Below are 24,587 nucleotides of genomic sequence, written 5' to 3' on the forward strand. Positions count from 1 at the left end.
AACTCGAGCCAGTTCTGCAGTAAGACCCCAGTTCATTCAGGCTGTACCTTTTCTATAGACAGGGAATGACTGCTGGAGGAGCTACCCTAGTAACTAAATATTTCCCCCTGTATGTTCATGCAGATAGGGACTCTCTGATGGCTGTGAAATGCAAAGATAYCTCTAAGCAGGAAGAAAAGGATGGTAGGATTGGAGACATTCGGATGCTCCTCCAGTGTCAGCTAATTCTTCTTCGATATTGCCTTGTTTTGCCGGAATGGCACAGCAGCCCACGGGTAGGAGCCGTTCATCCAAGGCAGGAAGGGACTGCTTCATCCAGGACAGGTGTTTATGGTCGGTCCATCCTGTGAATCGCCTGCACGTGATACAATTTGCCTGCGTAACACGTATTTTTTCAGCGTTTAACTGCCTGCTCGTTTCCATCTTCCGTCTTTCCAGAAAGRCTCGACAACAAAATATCCTCTGTGCTCGTCTGCGTGGAAGGGCTGAGCTTTCTGCCACGTCTGTGGCTCTCTCTTGTAGGTAGAGCTCCAGAGGTGCTGCCGCGGCTAATCTAGGCAGTCTTGCTTGTTATCTGAGGATTTAATTTCTGTACGTAGTCCTGACAAAAACTAAACTGCTAGGTTTCTGAAGTCRGTTCTCGTGCATTAAAGGGCTGTTTAATTTGGTGCTTGTTTTTTGTTTTAACATTAGCTTATCTGAAAACTATTAGTATATTGCTTGGGAGCCTTTCAAACTGCGGCTGGAAAAGTTACTTTAAATTCTATTTTCTATGTCTAAACAGTGATCCAGTCTCAGAAATTCTGAGTTTGAAGTTACTTGTCTTTCTAGTGTACAACTAAATGAAATATCAGAGACTTTCAAACGTGATTTGTTTAGATAGCTTTTTTTTTTTATCAAGAGCAAGGCATGTCTGGGCAATCTCTATAGTTCGTACTGTTTGTTTAACAGATAATTGTTTGGGAACTGAGAAGTCTGCCTTTCATTACTAATATAATAGGATTTTTTATTGGTGGTGTAACTTTGATTCACCTTGTCATTTTTTTGCTTCATTGGAGATTGAAATCTTAATGCACTTGTAAGAAATGTATTCAACTATACACGCTGCATCATCTCCTGTTGCCATCTCAATCTTTGATCATACATTGACATGTATCAAACAAAAGATAGATATCTAAAATTTGGAAAATAACTGCTTTATACRTTTGGAATAATAAGACATTTTAAAGTTACAAAAAAGTGTATCTGCATGCAGTCAGACATGTTAATTTGATTCCCTGTTTTAACGAAGGCTTTATCTGTTTAATTATTCTAATTAAGCRAGCTAGAAATGCAAAATGGGTACTTTACTGCTGAAAAGGAATTTTTGTTCCATGTAGTAATTCTTCAAAGGAGGTAAGGTTGGAGAGTGCTGTAAGTCAGACAAGGCTGACAGTGTGAGTGAGTGGGGAATATTACAAATGTCAGTATCTTGGGAGTATACTACTTTGCACACAAGATTGAAACATAAGTAATTTGGATAACCAGGGAACTTTGAAGTAGTTTTATTTGAAAATTAATCTTACACTGGAAAATAATTTCTATGTGCTGCTAAATGTTAATGTCATRCAAATCTATGTATTTTGTAAGTTTCTGTTAGAAAATTGATACTTAATTGGGTTTAATGTCATGGATTGCAGTAGTTTTGTCTGTAGTTTACAAGCTCCAAGATTCTTATAGCTGAAATAGAAATACTCTGAATTCTGTGTGGAGATAAAAGCAATCTTAACTAAATTTTTATTACAAAGGTGCCATTATATCATCACCCTGTACTCATAGAAATTAAATGTCTTTATTTTTCAACATTCTTTCCCAGAACAAAAGAGATGAACATCTTTTGAAAAAAAGAAATGTTCCTCAAGAAGAAAGTTTAGAAGATTCTGATGTTGATGCTGACTTCAAAGCAGTAAGTTCCTTGATTCTGGAATTATTTTGAAAATCTTTGTGGTGGTATTTTAAAACATTGTATTCTGTTCTTTCTTTAACACTCTAAGTCTTGCAGTTATTTGAAAACAAAATTATTAGCTGATATGCTCTGTTAAAATCAGTTTGATTGTATAAGATATTTTAAAAGTCTATTTTATTTAGCAACAAAATTACTAAATCCATTTCTTTTTCTTTTACAGCAAAATGTAACACTAGAAGCTATCCTGCAGGTATGTTATGTTTAATTTATTTTTAAATTAGAAGTGCTTGTTCTGTGCATTTTTAATTTTTACTGTTTTCRTTTTCAGAATGCCACTAGTGACAACCCAGTGATCCAGCTGAGTGCTGTCCAAGCTGCAAGGTAAAAATACATAAAAGGCACAGAAATATATTTTCTACACATTTTTCATGACGAAAATTACTTATTTTTCTTTCACATTTAATTTTACAGAAAACTCCTATCTAGTGACAGAAATCCACCTATTGATGACTTAATAAAATCTGGAATTTTACCAATTCTGGTAAAATGCCTAGAAAGGGATGATAAGTAAGTATACTTTTAAAAATGTTCACCTTTCCTGAAAAACAGCTTCCAAAAAGACTAGTTATTTCAGATGGAGCTTAGTATTCATAGTCTCCTAAAGTCTGACACAGTGGGTCAGATTCCATGACGATAAACTGTAAATTCTCCAGGAGTGTTAATTCTGCCACTGCAATGGCATTTAGCTGGGTATGCTCATGGAAACATGGAACAATACCTTACTAAATTTCGTGTTGATTTTGAATGTTTCATGATTTGGTTTGGTTTTGTTTTTTAAACTGTTTTCTAAGCAGCCACAGACTTAACCTGTACTCTGCCTTCACACAAATATGCACATGCCTGGTTGTGAACAGGGCTCTTCTCTTTGCCAGAATACATTTATTGTCTGTTTCGTTAAGGTCATTAGCCTAAGTTTTGTTCTTAATGCAAGGTGGGTTTCTTTTTGGTTCTGCACAGCTGCTACTGCCTAATGTGATGGGACACCATAGTCAGCATGCTCTGGGTTCTGATTCTTAGTTGGAGAACAAGAATTTCAGTAAGGGAGNAAAAAAAAAAAAAAAAAAAAAAAAGTACAGCCTTGAGCATGTAATTGCAGCAACATCATGAAATGTAAGCAAAGTGCCCTATTCCACAATCCAGGAGCCTTTTATTCAGGTAAATGGGGACTCATACATATGAGGTAAATATTTTAGGCTGTCCTTGGCCTCAGGCAGGCGTAATGGTATTTGTTTACAGTGTTTCCATTTCCAAGGTTATTTTTGCAACCATAAGGACTAGAAATGTTAGAAAATGCAAACTGACATTTTTGGTGTAATTTGGTGTTTACAAAAACATGAAGCGTAAGTAGATTTTTTCTTCTAGCTTGTTTAACAAAACAGTTAAGAAAACAGCTGGCAATAATGTTCAAATCAGGGTTGCATTTTAAAATGGGTCATGAATGCCTATCTGTTCTGCATATAGATGGTCCAGTGTTGTGAAAATGAATTTAGTTTGAATTTTCTATGCATATTGTGTATGATTTATCTTGGTAAATATTTAATAAGCCTTTTGAAATTGAACTCAGTGTTTTCTTAACCAGTTCTTTTAATTAATGATTGATATATAAAATTTAGTAGAGGTGAATTCTGCAAAGACTTTCTGTAACAGATTATTGAAGCTGTTGTTCGTGTTATAACTGAAAGCTTATCCTAAGGGCACTCAGATCAAAAGAAGGGAAGAAAAATATATTGTATACATCAAGACAGCCTAGCACTACACTTTTAATGCATTTGATCCTATGACATAAGGTTTATGGGTCGCTGCTGATAGGTTCTATTTGTTTCTGCAAGTCCTTATTTACACCTCTTGGGTCCCCATATCTAATTCTTTTCTAATCTCGTCCCCAGTAAAACCTTAAAGTGCTTTGAAAACTAAGGCATCGAAAAACTTCAGGAAGCAGCTGGCATGRCTGTAGATAAAGCATACTTGCTGAAGAACCCAAAAAGCAAGGAAATGAARAATAATCATCTAACAGTACATACTCTACTCCTCCCATAGCCAGACACCTTACTATTGCTGCAACTACCAGGAGCCACAAACTCCTTTGTAGCTTTTACAGTTTTTAACATTCAGTGTTTGCCTGAACAACARTTTTCGTGCAAACTGCTTTACTAAACTGCTGCTGTCTGTTAACAATTGTAATCTGTGCCGGCATCACGTACAACACGTATGATCTTGGGAGAGACAGTCACGCAGCTTATTATAAAATTTGTGTCTAATTTAATCCACATTTGACAAGTTGGTTTTAATACAGATGTGGTGCTGTGTTCTGGATACTAGTGCTAGGTATTTCCCCTGGCTGTGAGGAGTAGAAAAAATGTTTTTCTCCCAGTATACCAATGTGCACTTGATCTGGGATGTGATGTTAGAAGAGCCAAGTTTTTCTTAGTTATGATCAGCTGCGGTTGCTTTGTTAAAAACAAACGGTTAAAACGGTTAAAAACTAACGGTTTGGTAGGCAACAAGAGAGTGGTACTTTCTTCACTAAATATGCCTGGGGTTTTGTATCTATTGGATACCAAGAGTTATCTGTTACTCATTACAGAGAGGTATAATTAAATTTTGTGGTGAAGAGTGCTAGAAGCTGTGGATGTCAGGAGATAATTAGTTGACTGTACTAGCTGGTATGTGCTTCAACAAGTTTTTTGTTGTTGTTTGGGTTTTTTTATTGATATGAAGTCAGAGTGATGGGCAGTTCACAAAAGAWCATAGAATGTAAAATTTATACTTCTCATAGCTCTTCCTCTGAAATAATCAAGCTTACATCTTTTGGAAAAAGCTTTCAGCCCTGTCGTACTCTTTTGACATTACTGGCTATATGTACCCTGAAACTCTGTACATTTAAAGTGAACTGTAATATAATCTGAAGATCATGTTTTAAGTTATTACTATAAAACTGTTTTATTACAGCCCTTCATTACAATTTGAAGCTGCATGGGCATTGACTAACATAGCATCAGGCACTTCTGCACAGACTCAAGCTGTTGTACAGTCTAGTAAGTATTAAAAGTTGTTTACTGAAGGTTGGGGATAATATAGGTAAAAATGAAAGGGATATTTGGATAACAAATACTGCTTCTTATCAAAACCATTAAAATAATAAATGCATGTCTGTCRTCTTTATATGAGTTTGTACCTTTACTCTTATAATTTGTTTCTTACTAATGATTAACGTAAAGAATCCCAGACCAGAATTTCCCATAAAGATGATAAAGAGAATGATACATCATGTAATAAGCCTCAGCTAAAATGAATTCTTGGGTTAATTTTTGAAATCCTATATTAGTTCTCTCATGGCTAAAACAATTGTTAGAGAATAATTCTTCCTGTGTGAAAGGTATAGTCGTAAATCTTTAAGTTAAATACATACAGTTAGGTAACATTGCCTGGTTGAATTCAGGATTAAGAAAGTTACCATTCTTGCCTTGACTGWATGATTAGCATCTCCTGTACACACCGCATTTGTTGTGCTGTCCTTGCTTCTTGTATAACCAACCGATGAGACTTTAGTTACGARAAGAGCTAGGAAATACGACTCGAAAGTTAACTGAAGAGAAATTCTGTAAATTAATGTTTATTGTGTGCCGATTTAAATCAACCTGTTCTTATTACTTTTCAGGATTATATATATAGCTTTGACATATTAGTACACATTGTGAAACAGTCACCTGTATGCTACATGCAACTGTTTTCTATTAAACAGGAAGCTATATAGTTAAGCTGTTATGTAATGAACTGTCTTAGTTTATTCATATTCAGTGTTTTTATATAGGAAAACGGTGACTTACTTGACCTTTTTTTAGCTAGTATATGAACCTGCTTTTCAAATCAAAGGCTATTTTGTATGCTAATAAAATATATTACTAATTGTGAGAGCTGGTACAGTTAATATACTGGATCACTAGAACAAAAATGCTTATCAAAACAAGCTTTGGATCTCTGTGTGCCTTTAAAAAAAACCCTTGAATTTCTTTCAAAAAATCTTGAAGAAATTTGGACATCTCTATCTTCTAATTGTATTTTCTGGGATATAAACACCTTTGAAAATCTGTTCCTGGGATTTTTCATCCTTCCCAACTTGTTCGTTGGTTAAGAGATAATTTTCTTCCTCCTTCAAGTCCCACAGCGGTCTCATCTTTGACTGAATCCAAATGAAAAGGCTACACTATTTGCTTTGCAGGAAGAAAGTCTGGAAAACTATATTAAAGTATAAATTCAAAATAGATAAACAGTCTAAACAGTTTTAAAATCTGTTGCTCTACATATATTACTTTCAGCTTGAAGCTTAATGATTTCAAAAGTTGCTTTTTTCCTTTATTAATAACTGAACACATTGTCCTTTAAATTTGAGCTTATAGAATGTATCTTTGTATTTAAAAAGCTACTGTAAATAAGCTATTGTAAACTTTTAACATAGTTTTCATTCATTTTAAGTAGCTATATTTTAAAATAAATGCATAGTAAGTATTCAGAAATGTTTTTGATAGTATCAGTGGCATGTTTTGCTGAAATGTAAGTTAGAAATATATCTGAACAGCACAGGCAAATTAAAATCATTGCTCTTGTACGCACAGTTACTAGAAGCTATGGCTAGGATACGTCCCTCCCAAACTCTGTTTAGCTAAAAAGAAGTTGGGATAAAATAACTTTACAGAAGGAAAAACTATTTCCTAAGTTTTGTTTTAGGAGAGAAAATGGGAAGAAGTTTTGTTTGGAAGTCTCGCTGCCTTGGCTGGGAGGAGGCGACTCGGGGAAAACAGCCTCTGAACTCTACTCTATTAAGATAAGAGATGTTCTGAGGACACAAAGAGCGAGGGCCTTGCTGCTAGAGAAGAGGCTGGTTCAGCCTAAACACAAAAGAGGGCCTTCTGCAATCAAGGACAGATGGCAGTTGCAGGAGCTAGCAAAAGAGGCGAAGGACTGTACTCACAGCATAGCTCTTGGCAGGAGCCAGTTTGGAGCAGAAATAATTAGTGTTTTGAGAGCAGTAGATCAGATAGCCTGCAGCTCACGATCCTTGGGCTCACCTCCTGCTTGAGGGCTAATACGAAATAATTTCACTCCTACTTTTCAAAACATACCAGGATTGTAATCTAATATAAACTACGTATTTGTCTCTCCACTCTGTGAAGTATGTTGAGTGCRTGTATGGCTGAAGCATAATCTCCATAGTCACCGAGAAAGGGAAACTGGAATATTCCACTTAAGCTGATGGAAGCGGGATGGCTGTTACAAGAAAATACAGAAAGATTGYTCTTAAGCAATGTTTTGTTGCTATCCCTCCTAATTTATCAGCTGTATGCAATTGCTGAATTACTCATCTGGGATGGACAAGGAATTTTAAGTTGTCTTTATTCTTTATCATAACTCTGTATTTTTCAGTATTTTAGCTCATTATCACATTAAATTGTCAACAGAATATTGATTCACAGTTGCTCACAAATTGTATTACAGGTTTTTTGAAGTCTGTAGGTGGGCATGTTAGTATTTACAGTATCTATAGGGAAGTATTCTTTCATTCACTAGTATATAAATAGGTCTATTTTTCTTTGCTCAAAAGACTGTAGGATGAGTATGACAATGTATAGATTTAAAAAACTGCTATAAATATTCCCCCATCTTTCAAAGAATATGGGTTGTCCGAGAGGAAATATCTCATGAGAAAGGTAGAGAGATGATTCCTGGGATCTCTTAAATGCTTAATTCAGCAGACATTGAAATGCAAATTTTTAATCCGATATGTTGTCTGTCTTATGTAAGAGCAAGTTAAAACATATCTTAGGACTGTATGGCAGATGGATATGTATCGTCACTGTGTACAAAAACTAACTATAACTCTTGGGAGGACGATATTTTCTTAAAAGTCAAGATTTGAAGTGTATTTAAACAAGTAGGCTGGTCATACTGCTAGATATGTATTGCAATCATGGATAACTGGAAAATCTGAATTACCAGGATGTTAAGTCTAGCATCTTTATGTTTGGTTTAGGATATACTAAGGCTCATGCATATTATGAGAAGCATGGGGAAATGTTTAGTGGGGAGCATTGCTGTTTAATTGTTGATCATTTTCTCAAATCTAGATTTTCATTTCTCTATTTTTTTATAGAAATGATTAACTGAGTTTTTTATATGTTCTTCGCAACAAAAACATGTATCTTAGTATAATAATTCATGGTAGAGAAAGTGTTTCATATTAATGGATGAAAATATTGTGCTAGTACCATCTTCCAGTAAAACAAATTCAATCTTTGCGTTCTATAGATGCAGTACCCCTCTTTTTGAGACTACTTCATTCACCACATCAGAATGTTTGTGAGCAAGCTGTCTGGGCTCTCGGAAATATTATAGGTAACTGTTGTTACTTTTAAAATTATTTGAATTCAGGGATCATTTCCTGTTAGAATTTGACTTTTGAACATTGGCATTATCATATGAGACTATGTTTCCTCTAAATTCTGTGGCTTAATATATTTTTTATGTGGCCAGAATTATATAGGTACTGTTTTTTTTGAGGCCTAGCATCACTTAATACACAAAATGTTAACAGGATAAATTTTGTGTCTTCTAAAATATACATATCTGTACGTATGTATATTTAACTGAACATCAACTTTTAGTAGTAGACTGCTGGTGAGGAAACATAGAATTTCAGTATCCCAACATGTCATTGCATACATTTCAAAATTTTCCATTTTTAATGTAATTTCTTTTACAACAATTTTCATTTCTGTAGGTGATGGTCCTCAGTGTAGAGATTATGTCATATCACTGGGAGTTGTCAAACCTCTTCTGTCCTTCATCAATCCCTCCATTCCCATCACCTTCCTTCGGAACGTCACATGGGTCATTGTAAATCTCTGCAGGAATAAGGACCCCCCACCGCCTATGGAGACAGTTCAGGAGGTAAATAAAGAATTACAATGAGACAGATAATTTATATACTCTGGGCTAGAGGCCAAATGTTTTACATTGTCATACTACGAATATATGCATGTTTTTTGACACTGTCTTGTGCCACTTACTGGTTATTAAGTGAAATAATTTAGACCAGCTTGATCTTTCTTATTGGGTTTATAGTAAAGCTACCTATAACATTTGGAAGTGATGAATATGATTGAAGACTGATTAGGCATATATTAAAACAGACACAATAAAAATTAATGCTATAGCAAGTGTGAACATACTCAGCATTTAATGTTTTTATCAAAAAAGGCTGCTGTGAACATGATTCTGTGTATATAAATGTAATTATTTTTAGCAAGAGGAAATGTAAATGAACTTGTGAATGTAATGTAGTTCTAGCATTTTGAATAGTTGCTAATGTGTGGTCCACGTCAAGTCCCCACAGGAGAATACAAGCATCTGAAAAATCTTTTAGACTAGTAAGAAGAGCAAATATAGTTCAAAGTAGGCACAGCTAATAAAAAAGTGATGCTATTTTACTAGCTATGCTTGCACATAAAGCTCTTCATCTTCAGATAAATTTCAAAGTATGTATGTAGTCTTTCGAGCCATGTAAGGTATAAAGTTGTAACAAAGCAAACTTTAATGAAATTTTTAAAATGAAGCGGAGAAGAAGGAAAGTTTTATAATTGGGACTTTACCAAATAAAGAAGTTCTGTTTTAGGCAGCTTTACCATGACTCAATTTTACATCTTCTGCATATATGAATACAAAAATATAATTTTACTTCAATCTAAGAGGATTTTAGGTATTAATATTAGGCTAATATTTTTAGTGTATTGTGTGGTAACTTTTAAGCTTTCATAAATAGCAGGGAGATGTTTGCTTATTTTCCCTCAAAGCGTAGGCAGCTCTCTGTGCACCTTTGAAGTATAGTACTATTTTGTATATTTACAAATTTTACATCAGAATATTTTTATACATAGCTTAGAGTGACTGTCCAATTGCTGGAAAGTGCATGAGTGTAATACGTTGCTGCAGTCTCAAGTTAAACTTTGTGACTGCCCTCCTTGGATTCAAGTTTGTACAGCAAATTTTATTCTACTGTAATGACTGATGGACTTTTTTTCAGATTTTACCAGCATTGTGTGTTCTCATTTACCATACAGATATAAACGTAAGTAATTTTTAAAGTTTTAAATATTTGAATTCTTTGTGTTTTCTCTAGAGAGAAAATGCTTGAAGATTGTATTTAAACAGCAAAATTTTGTGTGTGTGTTAACTTAGAGTAAATGCACAATTAAAATACTAAGATGATAATTGTCACTCAGAGGATAAAAAAGAAAGTGCAAACACTTTAATTTTTTTCTGAAATTCTTTTTATACTTTTTGTAGCAATCTGTATTAAACACAAAAAAGAAAAAAAAAACTTATATTGTAGAATTGGCCACTAGAAATTTAAGAAGCATCTGCTTTTCCATCAGCTTCACTTTAATTATGCCCCAAGTTGTAATTATGACTGGATGAAATACAATATTTGTAGGGTGGAGTGTGTAATACTGTATTTCACTCCAATCATATATTGTGATCACTTGGGTAAATCTAACTTCTGTTACCTTTTGGGTGCCTGACTGACCACCTGTTTAACTGGAGAAATTGCATATGAAAATATATTTAAATGAATACAAGTAAACTCTTCTGTTTTGTGGAACCTTTGACAGCTTTTCTTCAGGATACTAATGCCAAACCTTCAGTACTTCCCATTGTTATGAGTTTACATAAACTTTCTGAGTAAAATCCTAGCGAGATGGACTTACATCCTGAAGCATGAAATTGGGACTTTAGAAAATAAAGTCTGAATAACTAAAGGATAATCAACTACTTTTCAGAGCCTCCTCCCATCAGGACTTTATAATGCCGTGGCCTCTTGCTCTCTGTAGTGACCCTCAATTTAGAGAAGCAGAAATTGAGCCCTTACAGTGGGTCTGGGCATAGGGAATAGGATTAGTGTAACTGTCTTTGGTAATTTCTAGAATGAGACAGTGGTGCTTTTGCTGTTCTTTTAAGGGTGTAGTGGGCTTGGCTCCATAAAATTTTTGCAAAACAGTTTAATTTGGGATTTTGCCAGGGTTTTCCAGAGCAAGGCGAGTGGGAGACAGACAGCAAATGGTAGCTTTATAGTCTGTAATTTGGACAAACCTGAATGGAATTTCATAGAACAGACCAAAAATGCTTCTAAGCTATTGGCTTTTTTTTTTCCTGCCAAATCTGAGAGCTTTTTGGAAGCAATGAGTGTGTGAGAGCTTCTTAAAGTAGATGGGAGATTATGTAATGCCAGGTTTTGACTAACCTCAGGTAGGGTGCCCTTATTGATCCTGAGAGTCAGGTGCTAGTTTGGAGGTACCAGTGTGGTCTCAGCCTCTCTGTACTGGAGCAACAAACCTATCTTTGGAGATGAGTCAGTGATGCAGGTGGGTCAGCCAACAGTCCTGTGAGCGCTTCTGGCAGCTGCTGCTCTCATCACCAACAGGTCCATGGGGCAGCAAATAGGTGAGGCACCATCTCTCACTGCTTCTGCTGTGGTATTGGTTCCACTGCAGCATGTTCTGCTGTGTCTGTGACATTAGTGGGTGCACGGCAGCAGCAGGCTTGGTTAGAAAAGCATTAGATTTGTGCTGCCTGACGTATGGAGCTGGGTAGAAGCAGCCTGTGGATCAGGACTTCAAAATTTCCTGCATTTCAAGTAGTATTTTACTATCTTAATAGCTTGGAATTTCAGATGGGTTTGTCTGGTTGTTTTAAAAATAAGATGCAGATGCTTTATGTGAAGAGCAGATGAGGTCTGCATTAGTTACAAGGACAAGTTGTATTGTTCCAGGAAAAATTCCAGAGAGCACCTGCTTTGCTTTAGTTAACATCAAAAATTTGCAAAGAAATATGTAGATGCATGTACCTCTATGGATGATGTCTTCAGTGGGGTCCAGTTTTCTCTTCTTGCAGTTTCCTACATCGTCTTGAAGTGATGGGATGTCACTCTTTCTGTTGGCTTTGCTTCTGCTTCATATACTTTCTCTAAAATGGCTGTAACTTTTGTAACTTTTCTTCTTTTTTTGAGGATCTGAAGTCATCCTTATCAAATCATCATTGACTTGATAAGTCACTATTCTCTTTAAGGTTCTGAGAGTGCCCTAGGTGATAGTCACTTCTTTGGCTTTGTGTTTTTTCTTTACCTGGACAGTTGAATCCTTACAATAGTTGTTAGTCTTTTGGTTGGTGTAAGAATGCCTTTCCTGGATTTCCTGTGGATTTTAATCACAATGTGAGAGCAAAGCAGGCACACATGCAGAATAGAGTTTGCAGTTTGACTTCAAATCACCAGTATCGATCAGAAACGATAAATGTCAATAGATGGATCCAAAGACCTACCAGACAGCTTACACGTTTTACAACCAAAAAACAGTACCTCTAGCAGAAATTACAGCAGTGCTAGGTGGCTGGGTGTTTATGGTCCTGAGAAAATCACTAGCAGAGTTATTTGCTTGAGCTGGTTGTCTATCTTTGAAATACAAATGAAGCTGAACAATTTACCTTTGTGAGGTTGTAACTGTGCATCAACATGTGGTATTTAATTAAATAATTTTTTGTAGAGAGGGCATACAAATACACATACAAATTATTAAGATGGAGCAAATGGTTCCCCGTTTTCAAAGTTGTATGTAATAATCTAACTTTTTACTAATTTACTGTCCCTGTAATATTTGAGTTTCCCTTGTAACTAAATTGCATGCTCTTCTCGCTCCCCTAAATATGTGGAATATTGCTCACTCAATTAAGCCTCTGTTGTAGGGATTTTATTGCTCATTGTGTAAATTGTGTTTTTTCCGACTTGTAGATTCTTGTGGACACTGTTTGGGCTTTGTCCTACTTAACAGATGGTGGTAACGAACAGATACAAATGGTGATTGATTCAGGAGTTGTACCTTTTCTAGTTCCCCTTCTGAGCCATCAGGAGGTTAAAGTTCAAGTAAGTCTGGTGCTGTTTCCACTGAATAGTCTTTTGTAAGCTATTTGCTGAACAGTCTGTCCTGGAATATTTATTAGTGGGGTACTTAGATGAGTGTTTAGCTCTATTTGCTGTAGGTAGAAGTGAACAGAAATGTTATCCACACTAAGGTAAAAAGATTACTTAAAACTATATTAAAACTGTTTGGTTTGAGATTAGTTTGATTTTAATGAAGTGATAGGTTAAACATTAACCTCCATTGTGCAATTGTCCAGGGTGCATTCTTTTTGTACTCCTCAAATACTTAATGAAAATATAAATAGGTTTTACATTTTCCAGAATTTAAAAGTACACATAATCTTTTCTGTAACTGCCTATGTAGTTGCTGCATATTCTGTCCAAATAGTCATGGAAGTCAATTATTATTTTAAGACCTTTTGAATGCTGAAGTATTTGCAGACAGGGAGTCTTTTTAGTAAAATAAATTTCTAGTTAGCTTCAAAAGATAGGTTAACTGATCTTCTTTACCTAATTTCAACAAAAAGGGAAACTGAAAGTTATGTAATGTATACTTGGTTTTTTAAAACCGGCCATTGTTTTTACACATCTATGTATCTGTCATGTTTGCTTAGTTTGTACTTTAGATGAGATTTGGCTGCCTTGAAATCTATGAGACCAGTCAGTTTTAAGTTCAGTCAGTTCTGTCAGTTGTAAAGCATTTAATGACTAATACATAAAGATAAAAAAGTTCACTTCTGAAAGTCAATTGAGAGTCAAAAGGAAGAAAAATAGTTATGCTTTTTAAAAGTCTGTAATAGAGATTTGAATGGAGAAGTAAACAACCTTGAGAGTTGCAGTCAAAKCCTAGAAACACGAAATGTATCTCAGGTCAGACACATGGTGAATTAATTCCTCTAACGTATCTTTTGTTTTAACATCTTTTTAATTTATAATCTTGGCACTTTTTTGAGTTGAACTGCAGTGCTTATATTCAGTAGAATGCTGTACTGTGTGTTTCAGTTCTGATGAAACAGTGCCCGTTTTTCTGAATACAGCTTGAAGGATGAAGTGCTAAATTGTATTTTACAGAGTGCTTTTTTTCTTTTTCTTTTCTTTTCCTTTTTTTTTTTTCTGAGGGAAGCATGTTTTTAAATGATCTTTGTTGGCCTAAGTAACATGGATGTCTTTAACATGCTTTTTTTTCCTCCCACCCTCTTTGCTTTGAATGTTCAGACWGCGGCACTGAGAGCAGTAGGCAACATAGTAACTGGTACTGATGAACAAACACAAGTTGTTCTCAATTGTGATGTTTTGTCTCATTTCCCAAATCTACTGACGCATCCAAAAGAGAAGATAAACAAGGTATGTTATGGTTTGTTTCTTCCTAACTTAATCTTTTTGGTTAAAAAATAAAACAGTAGACTATAGCATGCTACAGAAGAATTTCTTACAGTTATTATTGCTGAGATATGAGCAATTCTGTATAAAGAAACAACCTTTCACGCTGATACTCACTCAGGTCTAAAGGCAAAGGGTTTTAACAGGTGCATTGGGGATCCATACATTGATGTTGATATCCAGTGCTTGAGGTGCTTTGAGGTGACTTAATGCTCTTAGCTTTGAAGTGTGATACTTTTTGCAGGCTGAATAATTTGATTATAGTTATTCATAACTAAGGATTGTAACTTTCATTTGAGTCCAGTAAGAAGGGTAGGATGTTCCAGCTTCTCCACTCCACAGAACAAAGTGGTTTGATGAACCAGCATGTTTTGATAATGTTTGCTCTCCTCTCTTGTCCATCCTAAACTTCAAAGGAGCAGGGGAATACTACCATCCGTTTGTGAAAGCTAGCCTAGCAATTCCTCTCCTTCCTTTCCCCATCTAGTGTGTCACTGGGAATTTTGCTGCTACCAGGAGTAGATGTAATAGGGGAGTTGGAGGAAAACAAGTGATCAGTGCCCTCTTTTCCATATTTGGTGGTAGTTGCATTTTTTGATATTCTTCATGGAACATTCTGCTGCAAAGATGATACTGGCTGCGGAGGAGGCTTTTCTCTTTCCTCTGGCCTTTTGTATTTAGCTTACATGATTTCTCTATTTAGTGTACCATTAAGAAGGAACCTATTAGAGAGGAATCTCTGCTTCTTCAGGACCTGTCAACTGCAAAGCACTCTGAAGAAGTTATCTTTGTCAGTTCTAACCTTTCTGATTTCTTTTTGCTTGCCCTCCTAGCACTCAGAAAATAACCGTAAGGATCTCCTTTTGAATGACAAGAAAGAGAGTATTTTTATGTAAAGGGAGTCTCTAAATGCCTTTGAGTTTTAAGTGTAAGTTATGAGGGGAAAATGCAAATAAAAGACAGATATACATCCCTGGAGTTTGGACTCAGGGTTGTTTTTTGTTTTGATTTTTTTTTTTTTTTGCAGTCTTTCATAATTGACTATTAGTTGGCTTTTTAAAAATCTGGGTTTAGTTAAGATTAGAGCTTTTTTTAATTTGTTGTTCTGGCTTCTCTTGACAAATAAACTCCTTTACAACCAGGAATTTGTACCTATCATGAGATTGTTAGTTATGCTGATACCTGAGGAAACTACCTGAGGAAAAAATGCCAAGTAAAGAGTCCAGTCTGATACTTAGTAAGAGACCTCAAATGAGCTTTGTTAGCTCTACTTCCTGTTTCAGGAAAATGAGGATGTAGAACTGGCTGTCGTTTATATAAATACAGAGAGCTACTACTAAGCTGTCAGGCCAAATGTTAGAGGATAAATCTTTCTTTCTTTCTTTCTTTCTTTCGAGATTTTTATTTTCTTTGCCAAACTGATGTAAAATTTAAAACATGGCCATGACTCCAACCAAGCAAAGTGGATATAAGACGTAAGCCTGTATTGCTGCAAAGGCATAGAGAAGCTCATTGTGTAAATAAGAATCTGACCTAAAGAATTAACCGCATTAATTTTGCATTGATCTCCTGTGTGTTTGCCTTTTGTGGTACAGTAAAAATTTGTATGGTAGAAGTGTTGTTGGGGAAGAAAGCTAGAAGCTTTATTTAGTGATTGGCCATGATATAATTTGGGCGTTTGAGGTGGTTTGGTTTGGGTGGGTTTTTTTAATCTATTGACTAGTTATAAAGTTTTTTAAAATGTTCCACTTCTTTATTTTGTCCAACTGTAGGAAGCAGTTTGGTTCCTTTCCAATATCACAGCAGGAAACCAGCAGCAAGTTCAGGCTGTAATAGATGCTGGGCTAATCCCTATGATCATACACCAGCTGGCTAAGGTCAGTCAAACGATCAGCTATGCAAGTTGTCATCCTCTTTTTATAAATCTGACATGAGGAGCCTGTGATTTTTAATAATCTGTACAGATGTTTCTATGCTGATTTTAATGAGCTATTAATTTGATTCTTCAGGGAGACTTTGGAACACAAAAGGAAGCTGCTTGGGCAATTAGTAATCTGACAATAAGTGGGAGAAAAGATCAGGTATGTGTAGTTGGATTTCAAATTGTCACTAAAACCTTATACGTGCAGCCATTTGTGGAAGCAGAATGCTGAAAGCATACTTTTTTCCATTATTTAGGTTGAATACCTTGTACAGCAAAATGTAATCCCACCATTCTGCAATCTACTCTCAGTGAAGGATTCTCAAGTGGTACAGGTGGTGCTGGATGGTCTGAAAAACATTCTGATAATGGCTGGCGATGAGGCTAGCACAATAGCTGAAATTATAGAAGAGTGTGGAGGTAAGTGCTTTTCAGGCTTTAAAAAAATTAATTTCCTGAATATCAATCTGTCCTGCCCTTATTTACTGCTGTTGATGTTTATTGCAGCATTTTTTACCATGGGCTGTTTGAATCAGCAAGTTGAGACTACTGTAGTGAGAGAAATGGCACCCTTTATTTCTTTGTAGTTTATTTTATTTTCAGTAACTGCCATGTTGGAGGCAATCAGTGTAGTAGCTTTCTGTATGATTTTTTTTAGGTACAGTTGTGTGTTAAATAACTTAAATGAGAATTGCATTTTTTTCATTTGATGATTGCATGCACTCGGTTCTGCAGTAAAACATGTGAATTCTTGCTTCAGTTCATTGCCTTGGAAGCAGATATTGGTATTATAATTTTACTACAGACCAAAGCAGGCTGAGGAGTCAGACTTGGTTATTGCAATACTAGTTTTAGCACATGCTTATTAATGTATTATGATAAGGTAGAAGTAAATGGATGTTTAAGACCTTGCTATTTTGGAAGTTTTTCTCCTGTATATATGATAATCAGTTTTTAAATGAGTCTAGGATTTTAAACCGCTCTTGGTGGGAAACTTTTCTCACCTTGTTTGTTATTTAATACTTTTATACAATACATAAATGAAGCCAGTTCCTCTTAGTGGTATGCAGAAAGAACAGTGACTGAAACAAAAGCTAATTCCCATACAGCAGAAGTTAAAAAAAATAAATAAATAAAAATAAGTTGCGTACAGAGGGTTTCATCTAACTTGTATAAAAGACAGAAGGTTGCAGTCGCTCGTGTTTGTAGAATTGGATATACTATAGCATGCAAAGGTTCATAACCTACGATTTTTCCCTGAGAGACAAAAATACCTATTTTGTAGATAGTATTTGGAAATTGGTCTTCATCTTTTCTAGTATGCTTCAATACTAATGTTTCATTATTTTTCTCAAAGCTTAATTTCTTCAAGGTAGTCAATAACTCACTTCAATGTAAACATATTAAATTCTTCTCCATTTTGTTTATCCAGGGTTAGAGAAAATTGAAGCCTTGCAGCAGCATGAGAATGAAGACATTTATAAACTAGCATTTGAAATCATAGATCAGTATTTCTCCGGTGATGATGTAAGTATGCTAAAGACCAAAGTTTGTATGCACTGTACTGTTACTGTTTCCCTAGCAAGTACATTGTCRTTTCTTTATTCTTTTTCCAACTGTCATTAACGTAGGTTGTCTGTAAAGTAATTTTTCCTCATCCTTTCTCAGTACACCTCTCCTTAATTAAAAGTATAAATTGGTAGATGTTGACCTAACATTTGACACACAAGGAATTACATGTCAATGTATATGACATTAGAGCCTAACAGTCCTCTGTCTGTCCTTTTTACTTTCTCTTAAATCAATCTCCTTTCTTGGAAGGTGGGGAGTGAATCCTTACTTTCAGATAGATTTCTGTATTTCAGCTCTGTAATTAGTCAGTCTGCATTCTTTATTGGAAAGAGTCATTCAAGAACAGAACAGAAAAACTTTCTGCAGGTGTTTGATCTGGGCCATCTGGTATTTTGCTGTGTCCTGGTTAAATATTTTAACCCTTTGGGCTCTACGAGCTTGCCTCAGAGGCACTTCACCAAATCATTTGAAGAGGACTAACAATGGTGTTTCCTAGGCCTGCCAGGTGTTTGCACTTACGAAGCTTAGCAGAACTGTCTTTAGTTCTTCTGGCTAGGAAATCTATTAAATTGAACTATCCAGGTGTTAGCTCTAACTTTAGGACTTATTTTTCAATTCATAGGCCCATTGTGCGGCTACAAAGTTAATCACCGGTTAAGTTTACAATATAATCCTTATGCTTGTAATGATTCTGTGGGCAGTGTCTAATATTTGTAATGGCTCTAAGACTTCTGTGGTTAACTTAAAAGCACAGTCTGATTGGTGCTAGTGGAAACCTCTTGTGGTTTGTGCTCCCTTTTGAGCATTTAAATTATATTAGTTAGTCGTAGGTTACTTTTACGTAAATTTGCTGGATGTACCTCCTTTACTTAGATTACTGAGACTTGGCTTCAGGTTATTGCTTGTACTATCACCCATGTTTTCTGAGGTTTCTGGCTTACTAGAAACTTTAGAAAATCTGTGATAGGGAGATAGTAATTAAAATAGGCATAGTTTTTTTTTTTTTTTTTTTTTTTTTTTTTTNTAAGGAAATAACTGTAAGTGACAAAATGAAGCATCATCACTCTGAGGACCAGTGCAAGAGAATAAAAATCCAAATTACCCTAAGGAGGCAAGAGACTGATTATATTAGCCTGCTTGGTGGCAGTTAAGATTGACTTCCGGGGGTTTTCTGTCTTCTCTCACTTCAGGAGCTTCTGTGTTCTTGGAAGATGTTGCAGGCAACTATTTCCCCCCTTATTGTTAATCCCTTCTGCTCCTTTGCTGAGCTTTATAAAAGGGACAGGCAGTTGACATCTACTTTAGCACCAGCACTAATAGCTTCCTGGCTTTGATTTATTGTGCATGTGAACTTCAGCAATATTGCTTTGTACTACCCCTACAGAAGACAGAAGGGCTAATTTATCAATGTGGAAATATTTGCTAAGCCTTCTAAATCCGGATTCAATCTTCATTTGGGAACGACGTGCTCTAGTCTTCTTCCTGAAGATCGTTGCTCTCCCTGAAGGTCTTAATCTCTCCCTCTGATTTAGATATTTAGGGAAATATAAGGACCTCTGGTGATTYGGTTCTGAAGTCCATAGTAGTCTAATGCTGGACCTCAGAAACCTGTAAACCATCTCCTTCCTCCACCAAAGGGCTCTTACCCACTTCAGAATGCGCCATGGTTTGAGACAAGGCATACGGCTTCCTGCAGCCTGGTTTGCAGAGGTGTTTCCGTTCAGAGAATAATTTCAGCTGATGGTTTGGAGGAGGATAGGTGAGGGTTGAAGTTGTGCATATTAAAGCTGCTGACCATGTTAATTTTTGTTCCTAGAAACAATTATGTCAGTAGTACCTAGTTTATAATAGCTCTAAGGAAATTGAGAATTACTTCTTCTATACTGATGTCTTTCATTCTATGTTCCTATAGTAATCAAGTATTTTTGGTAAAATATTTCAGATGGTGGTTAAGAGCAATACAAAATTCTAAAATGAGTTAGAATAACTCCTTTAGTTTCTGATGGGAGATACTAATGACTCTTCTAAGCTTTACAAGACAATTATTTCTATCAACTGCCACTAAAAGTTATTTTCATGTTGCAGTAAATTGGAGAAAGTACAAAACTAATTTTGGATTTCACAGCTAGCGATTAGCCAACTCAAGAAAAGCTGAAAACTGATGTTTAGAATTAAATCACACAACCAAAATAGCAACTTCTTTGACCAAGCAGCAACCCAATCCTTAGCCATTTCAATTTTTGGTTTCCCTAATGTTATCAGRATAAGCTGATTCTTTTTTCTTTTAATACTTAATTGAAGAATTAAATTGGAAAAGCTAGTATAATTTCATTACAATAATATTTAAAAAAAATAGATAAACATTTGTGAATCTCTTCTACCTGAACTCAGTTGCGCAAGAAATTAGCTTCTCATGAATTTTGTTGTTCTTGTATTTTATAGATCGATGAAGATCCCAGTCTCATTCCTGAAGCCACTCAAGGAGGTACTTACAATTTTGACCCAACGGCCAACCTTCAAACAAAAGAATTTAATTTTTAAGTTCAATAAAATGCAGCTTCTCTGTCCCACACCAATATGAAGCACCACCAGATGGCTACCAAGTGAAGAAACAAAAGGCTCCAAGACACACATGCCTCTTCGTTTTGATGCTTCTAAAGCAAGCCATGTATCGGTCACTTTGCAGTTGCCAAACGTCACTATCACATGGACTGTAAATGCATATGCATGATCTCTTAAACTGTTTTAGAATTCTTTTTAACAGTCCCAACTACCTTTTTTTGCCTTTTTCCTGGTGCCACATCCTGACAACCGCAGTCTGCAGTTTTGTTAAGAATATTCCATAGTGGTGGCACATTGGCTTTCCACGGAAAAGTAGCTTCTTTGGAAAATGGTGCGCTGTGGATCAAGACACTTTGGTATGATGCGTATATTTGGAAGACTTTACAGGGGCCCAGTTTGCTCTGGGCCTCCATCATCGTCCTCCACAAACATATTTTCATATACTTTATGTGGAAGAATAGATTAAAAATGCAAGCCAAATGAATTTCATTGGTGAAACTGAAATAAAAGTAACTTAAAAAAAAAAAAAACACTTGGCAATTGATTAAACACTTAAGTTTAAAAAACAAACAAAACTACTTCATCTATCAGTAATTGATGTGTATTCATTAACTGCCTCAGAAACCAGGGTTGGAGAATGAACTGTAGATTTGGACTGGTATAGCTTTTGCCATTATACCTAATTTTTGAGAACAGCGAGCCCTATTTGACCACTCACTTCAGCCTGTGTGTTCCTGCTGTTTTGAAGTAATCAAATGCTGTGCATGGTATTTTACCTGAGCTACAACCTGTTATGGACTTGAACTTCTGTTTAAGCTGAAAGCAAGAGTCCCAGACTGTAGGAAAAAAAAATCTGTCCAAAAATGTTTTACTTAAAAAGAATCTTGCTTTCAACTTTCAGTAGTCAATATATTTTGTTTTAAATTGATAATTGGATATGGTTGATTTATATTGGGTTTAAACTGTGGAGCTTTCATGTTTACTGTAATTTAGTCTTAAACTATTTTTTACTTAGTAACCAGTGCTTATGATGATGTGGTTGGCAACAAACCAGCAACTACTTAGAAGCGTCATAAAAGCTTCATTCTTGGAGTATTGGAAGAGTAATTCAGAAATTAGTCTCAAATCTTATTCACATGATTAAAAAGATACAAACTGGTTGATGTGTGAGGCTGTATGGAAGCTGCAGTTATTCAGCATAAACCTGATGTGCAGCGCACATTAAATAACTTTACGTAAGGTATGTGAGGTCATTGCTTTTGGAAAATCGTCTGACCCAGTCATTTTCAAAGGGATTTTGATATTGCTGGGGTAAAGATGGATAATTTTGAAATTCTGTAAGCTGTCACACAAACTGGTTTTGTTGCTGTTGTTTACTGGGTGTAACTTCCCAATGCATTGATGTGAAGGGATAGAAAAATCTAAACTAATTTAGTTATTGGATGTGGGTTGTATTTACTGTGATGAAGATAAGGACAGATGCCATCAGAGCTTTGTGGATCAGCTGTTTTTCCACTGATGAACAACGCATAGCAGGTGTGCATTCATTAAATATATATCTGCCAAGGTGGAGCCACTTTAAAGAGTGAGTTGTCTTGTATCTTAACTGGATACAAGCGTATGTTTAAACTGCAAGATTTTTACTTGCTAGATAATCTGTTTTAATATAGTGGTTTGGCCTCTGATTATTTATAGGTTTTATAAATTTTAGAATCAATTTCTCTTTAAGGTGGCTCAGATTTTTCAACTCTTGTGCACATAAAATTGAGTTGAAGTTCATTGTGCCTTTTTTCTTTTCCCAGAAGTTGAGTTGAAGCTTCATATGGTAACTGCATCCTTTTCACACACTATAGTCTAAAATCTTGAAACTGTGTGGTGTTCGCTAAAAAACTAAACAATAAAAAGTCAAAGTTAGGTAAGGTCACAAAGTTTTTGTGAAATTAGAGTTACAGCAGAYGTTCTTGTGAACAAATATTTCCCCTTCTAACTCAATTTTGTTTCCGTATATGCCGTATAGACTGAAGGTTGCCCTGTTCAGCCTGCGCTCACTATTATCCTAGAGATTACATACAAATTGATATTAAAATAACAGTTTTCCACTACTGTGAAGATTTGATCTTTTTCTTGCACTCAATGCATTACATTAAAAGTGAACATGGGAGAACTGAGTAAGGCAAGACAAAGCATTTGCGCAGTTCTTTCTGTTGTGACCTTATCAGCTTTTGATTGGGATTGCACCATTTCATAGTTAATAAAGGAAACCAAGTATATTGCTGCACTTTTACGTTTTCAGAACAGTGTTTAAAATTGCATTGTTTTTATTATTTTTTTAAACTATCAGTTAAAATAGACTAAAACGTTCTTTCAAAGAGGCATCTAAATGTGTTCCTAATTTTGTATATGGGCTTAGGTTTTGTAACCAATAAAAAAGCTGCTATCAAATACTATAAAAAATTCAAGAACTTATTTTGAAAATTGCAAAACTGCTTAGTCTTCACAGATTGACTTAGAGGGCTTTGTCTGTGACTGGGTTTTAGTTAGCAGAACTCCGCATCAAAGCTTGAAATACGTTACAGCAACGAATAAAGTCAGCGGACGCAGTGATCACTGAAACTCTGGATGCTGTTCTAGTAYGGAGCTTTATGTCTTTTAAGGAAATGTACCCCAAGCTTGTACGGGAAGCCCTGGTAAGTAAGTGCTCTGCAGCTGATGCGCTAACTGCGCTAAGCAGCCGTTGCAGGTACAAGCTTGACGGTGCACCGCAGCGTGGAGAAGCTTTCATGATCCCTTTCCACTTCCAGAAACGCGCGTCCCAAGATGCTCCGACCGTTGGTGCAGCCCGAATTCCCGGCTCGCTGCCGGCAGCTTCCCAAAGGGCTTGGCATCGCCTGGTGGCTGCCTGATTAGTGCAGTCCCGTTTTAATTACGTGACAGCGCCAGGGAAGGAAAAGCTCTTGAGCTGCTGCAACGGCGCCTGCGGCTCCGCAGCAGCGGGTTCGTCGTCTTCTGCGTCCCTGGGGAGRGAGTCATGGGAGCCGGCCCGGAGAAGGCCCTTTCGCTCCGCGCACGCGGAGGTGACGGGGAGGAGCCTCCAAGGCCTGATCTTCATCTTTGCTAATGCTCTTCTGCAGGAATGTAAAAGCCCAAAATTGAGATTTTCAAAATAACCCAACTCCCATCTCCAAGAGTAACTTAATCTCTTCGGTTCCTTTAGCTTTCAGTTGACAAAAACCGATGTTTCAGTTGACACTTAGTTGACAGAATGAAACTCTAAAAGCAGGTGGTTTATGGAGTGTGTTGTGGTGCAGCAGGTCCTTCCTGGGTGACTTGAAAGAGCCTACAYTGGAATACTTTAAGAAACATTTTAGAGGAAAAAAGCTGATCCATAATATCCTCTGGATCTGGAGTCTGTTTCAGACTAGGGCAGGGCCCGAGGTCRCGCGGGGCTGTGCCGGGCGGCTCAGCTATCCCCTCTTGGGATCCCTAAACGGGGTCCCGTGGAAAACGGAYGGCTAAGCTGTGGTTTGTTGTTCGGGTTTTTCTAATAGGCTGAAATGAAGCATAAAGGAGCTCAGTGTTTCTGTCTTAGTTATTTGCAAGCTGATCTTCTTTAGTGGCTTTATATTTTTATGTATATGTACGTATGTGTACATATGTATTTAATTCTACCTCACAGAGCCAGCTGAACCGGCATGTAAAATATCGGTAGGATTTGGCACCCCTAGATCTCCTGTATATAGTATAAAATAGTACTGTTAGGCTGTTCTCCTGTAGATGGAAAGGTCAGTGCATTAGGAAGAGCGAGGATGAAACAAAATACTTGKCCGGGGCTACGGCAAGCTCCGTTCTAGGTTTGTCCGAGCCCCCGCGGGGCGAAGCCGCGCGTCTTGCCCCGCAGCGAGGCCCGGGGCCGCTGCGCCTTTCTGCTCCACCCGCTTTGCAGCTCTGGCTGCCCTTTGCTTCGCRCTTAGGCATTGCGGCAGGGCTCCCCGGACGGCGGATACCGCCTGGGTTTTGTAACATCAAAAACACAGTTTAAGGTTTCGCTGTTCTCATTGCCGGGGCTGACCGTGGCTCCCGGGAGAAAGGGCCGCGGGGAGGTCTGGGCCAGGCCCCGCAGCTGCGAGATGGGTGCGGGAGAATCGGTCTGCGGGGGCAGTTTGCGTTTTGCTGGGGTTTTT

The 24,587-nt window shown here is 36.7% G+C and overlaps 1 protein-coding gene across 1 annotated transcript in view; it reads left to right on the top strand.

The window, feature by feature from the left end:
* The window catches only part of KPNA3 (karyopherin subunit alpha 3), a 54,469-nt gene extending 31,779 nt beyond the window's left edge, over nt 1–22,690 (top strand). Inside the window, exons 3-17 of the mRNA XM_085324994.1 lie at nt 1,856–1,945; nt 2,166–2,195; nt 2,274–2,326; nt 2,417–2,512; nt 4,955–5,040; nt 8,309–8,395; nt 8,781–8,950; nt 10,083–10,127; nt 12,843–12,974; nt 14,187–14,315; nt 16,124–16,228; nt 16,361–16,432; nt 16,530–16,692; nt 17,705–17,799; nt 20,287–22,690. Coding sequence (XP_085181120.1) covers nt 1,856–1,945; nt 2,166–2,195; nt 2,274–2,326; nt 2,417–2,512; nt 4,955–5,040; nt 8,309–8,395; nt 8,781–8,950; nt 10,083–10,127; nt 12,843–12,974; nt 14,187–14,315; nt 16,124–16,228; nt 16,361–16,432; nt 16,530–16,692; nt 17,705–17,799; nt 20,287–20,385 — 1,452 coding nt within the window. The 3' untranslated portion in view covers nt 20,386–22,690. The remainder of the gene's footprint in view (nt 1–1,855; nt 1,946–2,165; nt 2,196–2,273; nt 2,327–2,416; nt 2,513–4,954; nt 5,041–8,308; nt 8,396–8,780; nt 8,951–10,082; nt 10,128–12,842; nt 12,975–14,186; nt 14,316–16,123; nt 16,229–16,360; nt 16,433–16,529; nt 16,693–17,704; nt 17,800–20,286) is intronic.
* Nucleotides 22,691–24,587: the final 1,897 nt, after the last annotated feature.

The sequence above is a fragment of the Rhea americana genome, unplaced genomic scaffold, assembly GCF_003343005.1.
Source record: "Rhea americana isolate MKP2758 unplaced genomic scaffold, rheAme1 scaffold_95, whole genome shotgun sequence".
Classification (NCBI taxonomy): domain Eukaryota; kingdom Metazoa; phylum Chordata; class Aves; order Rheiformes; family Rheidae; genus Rhea; species Rhea americana.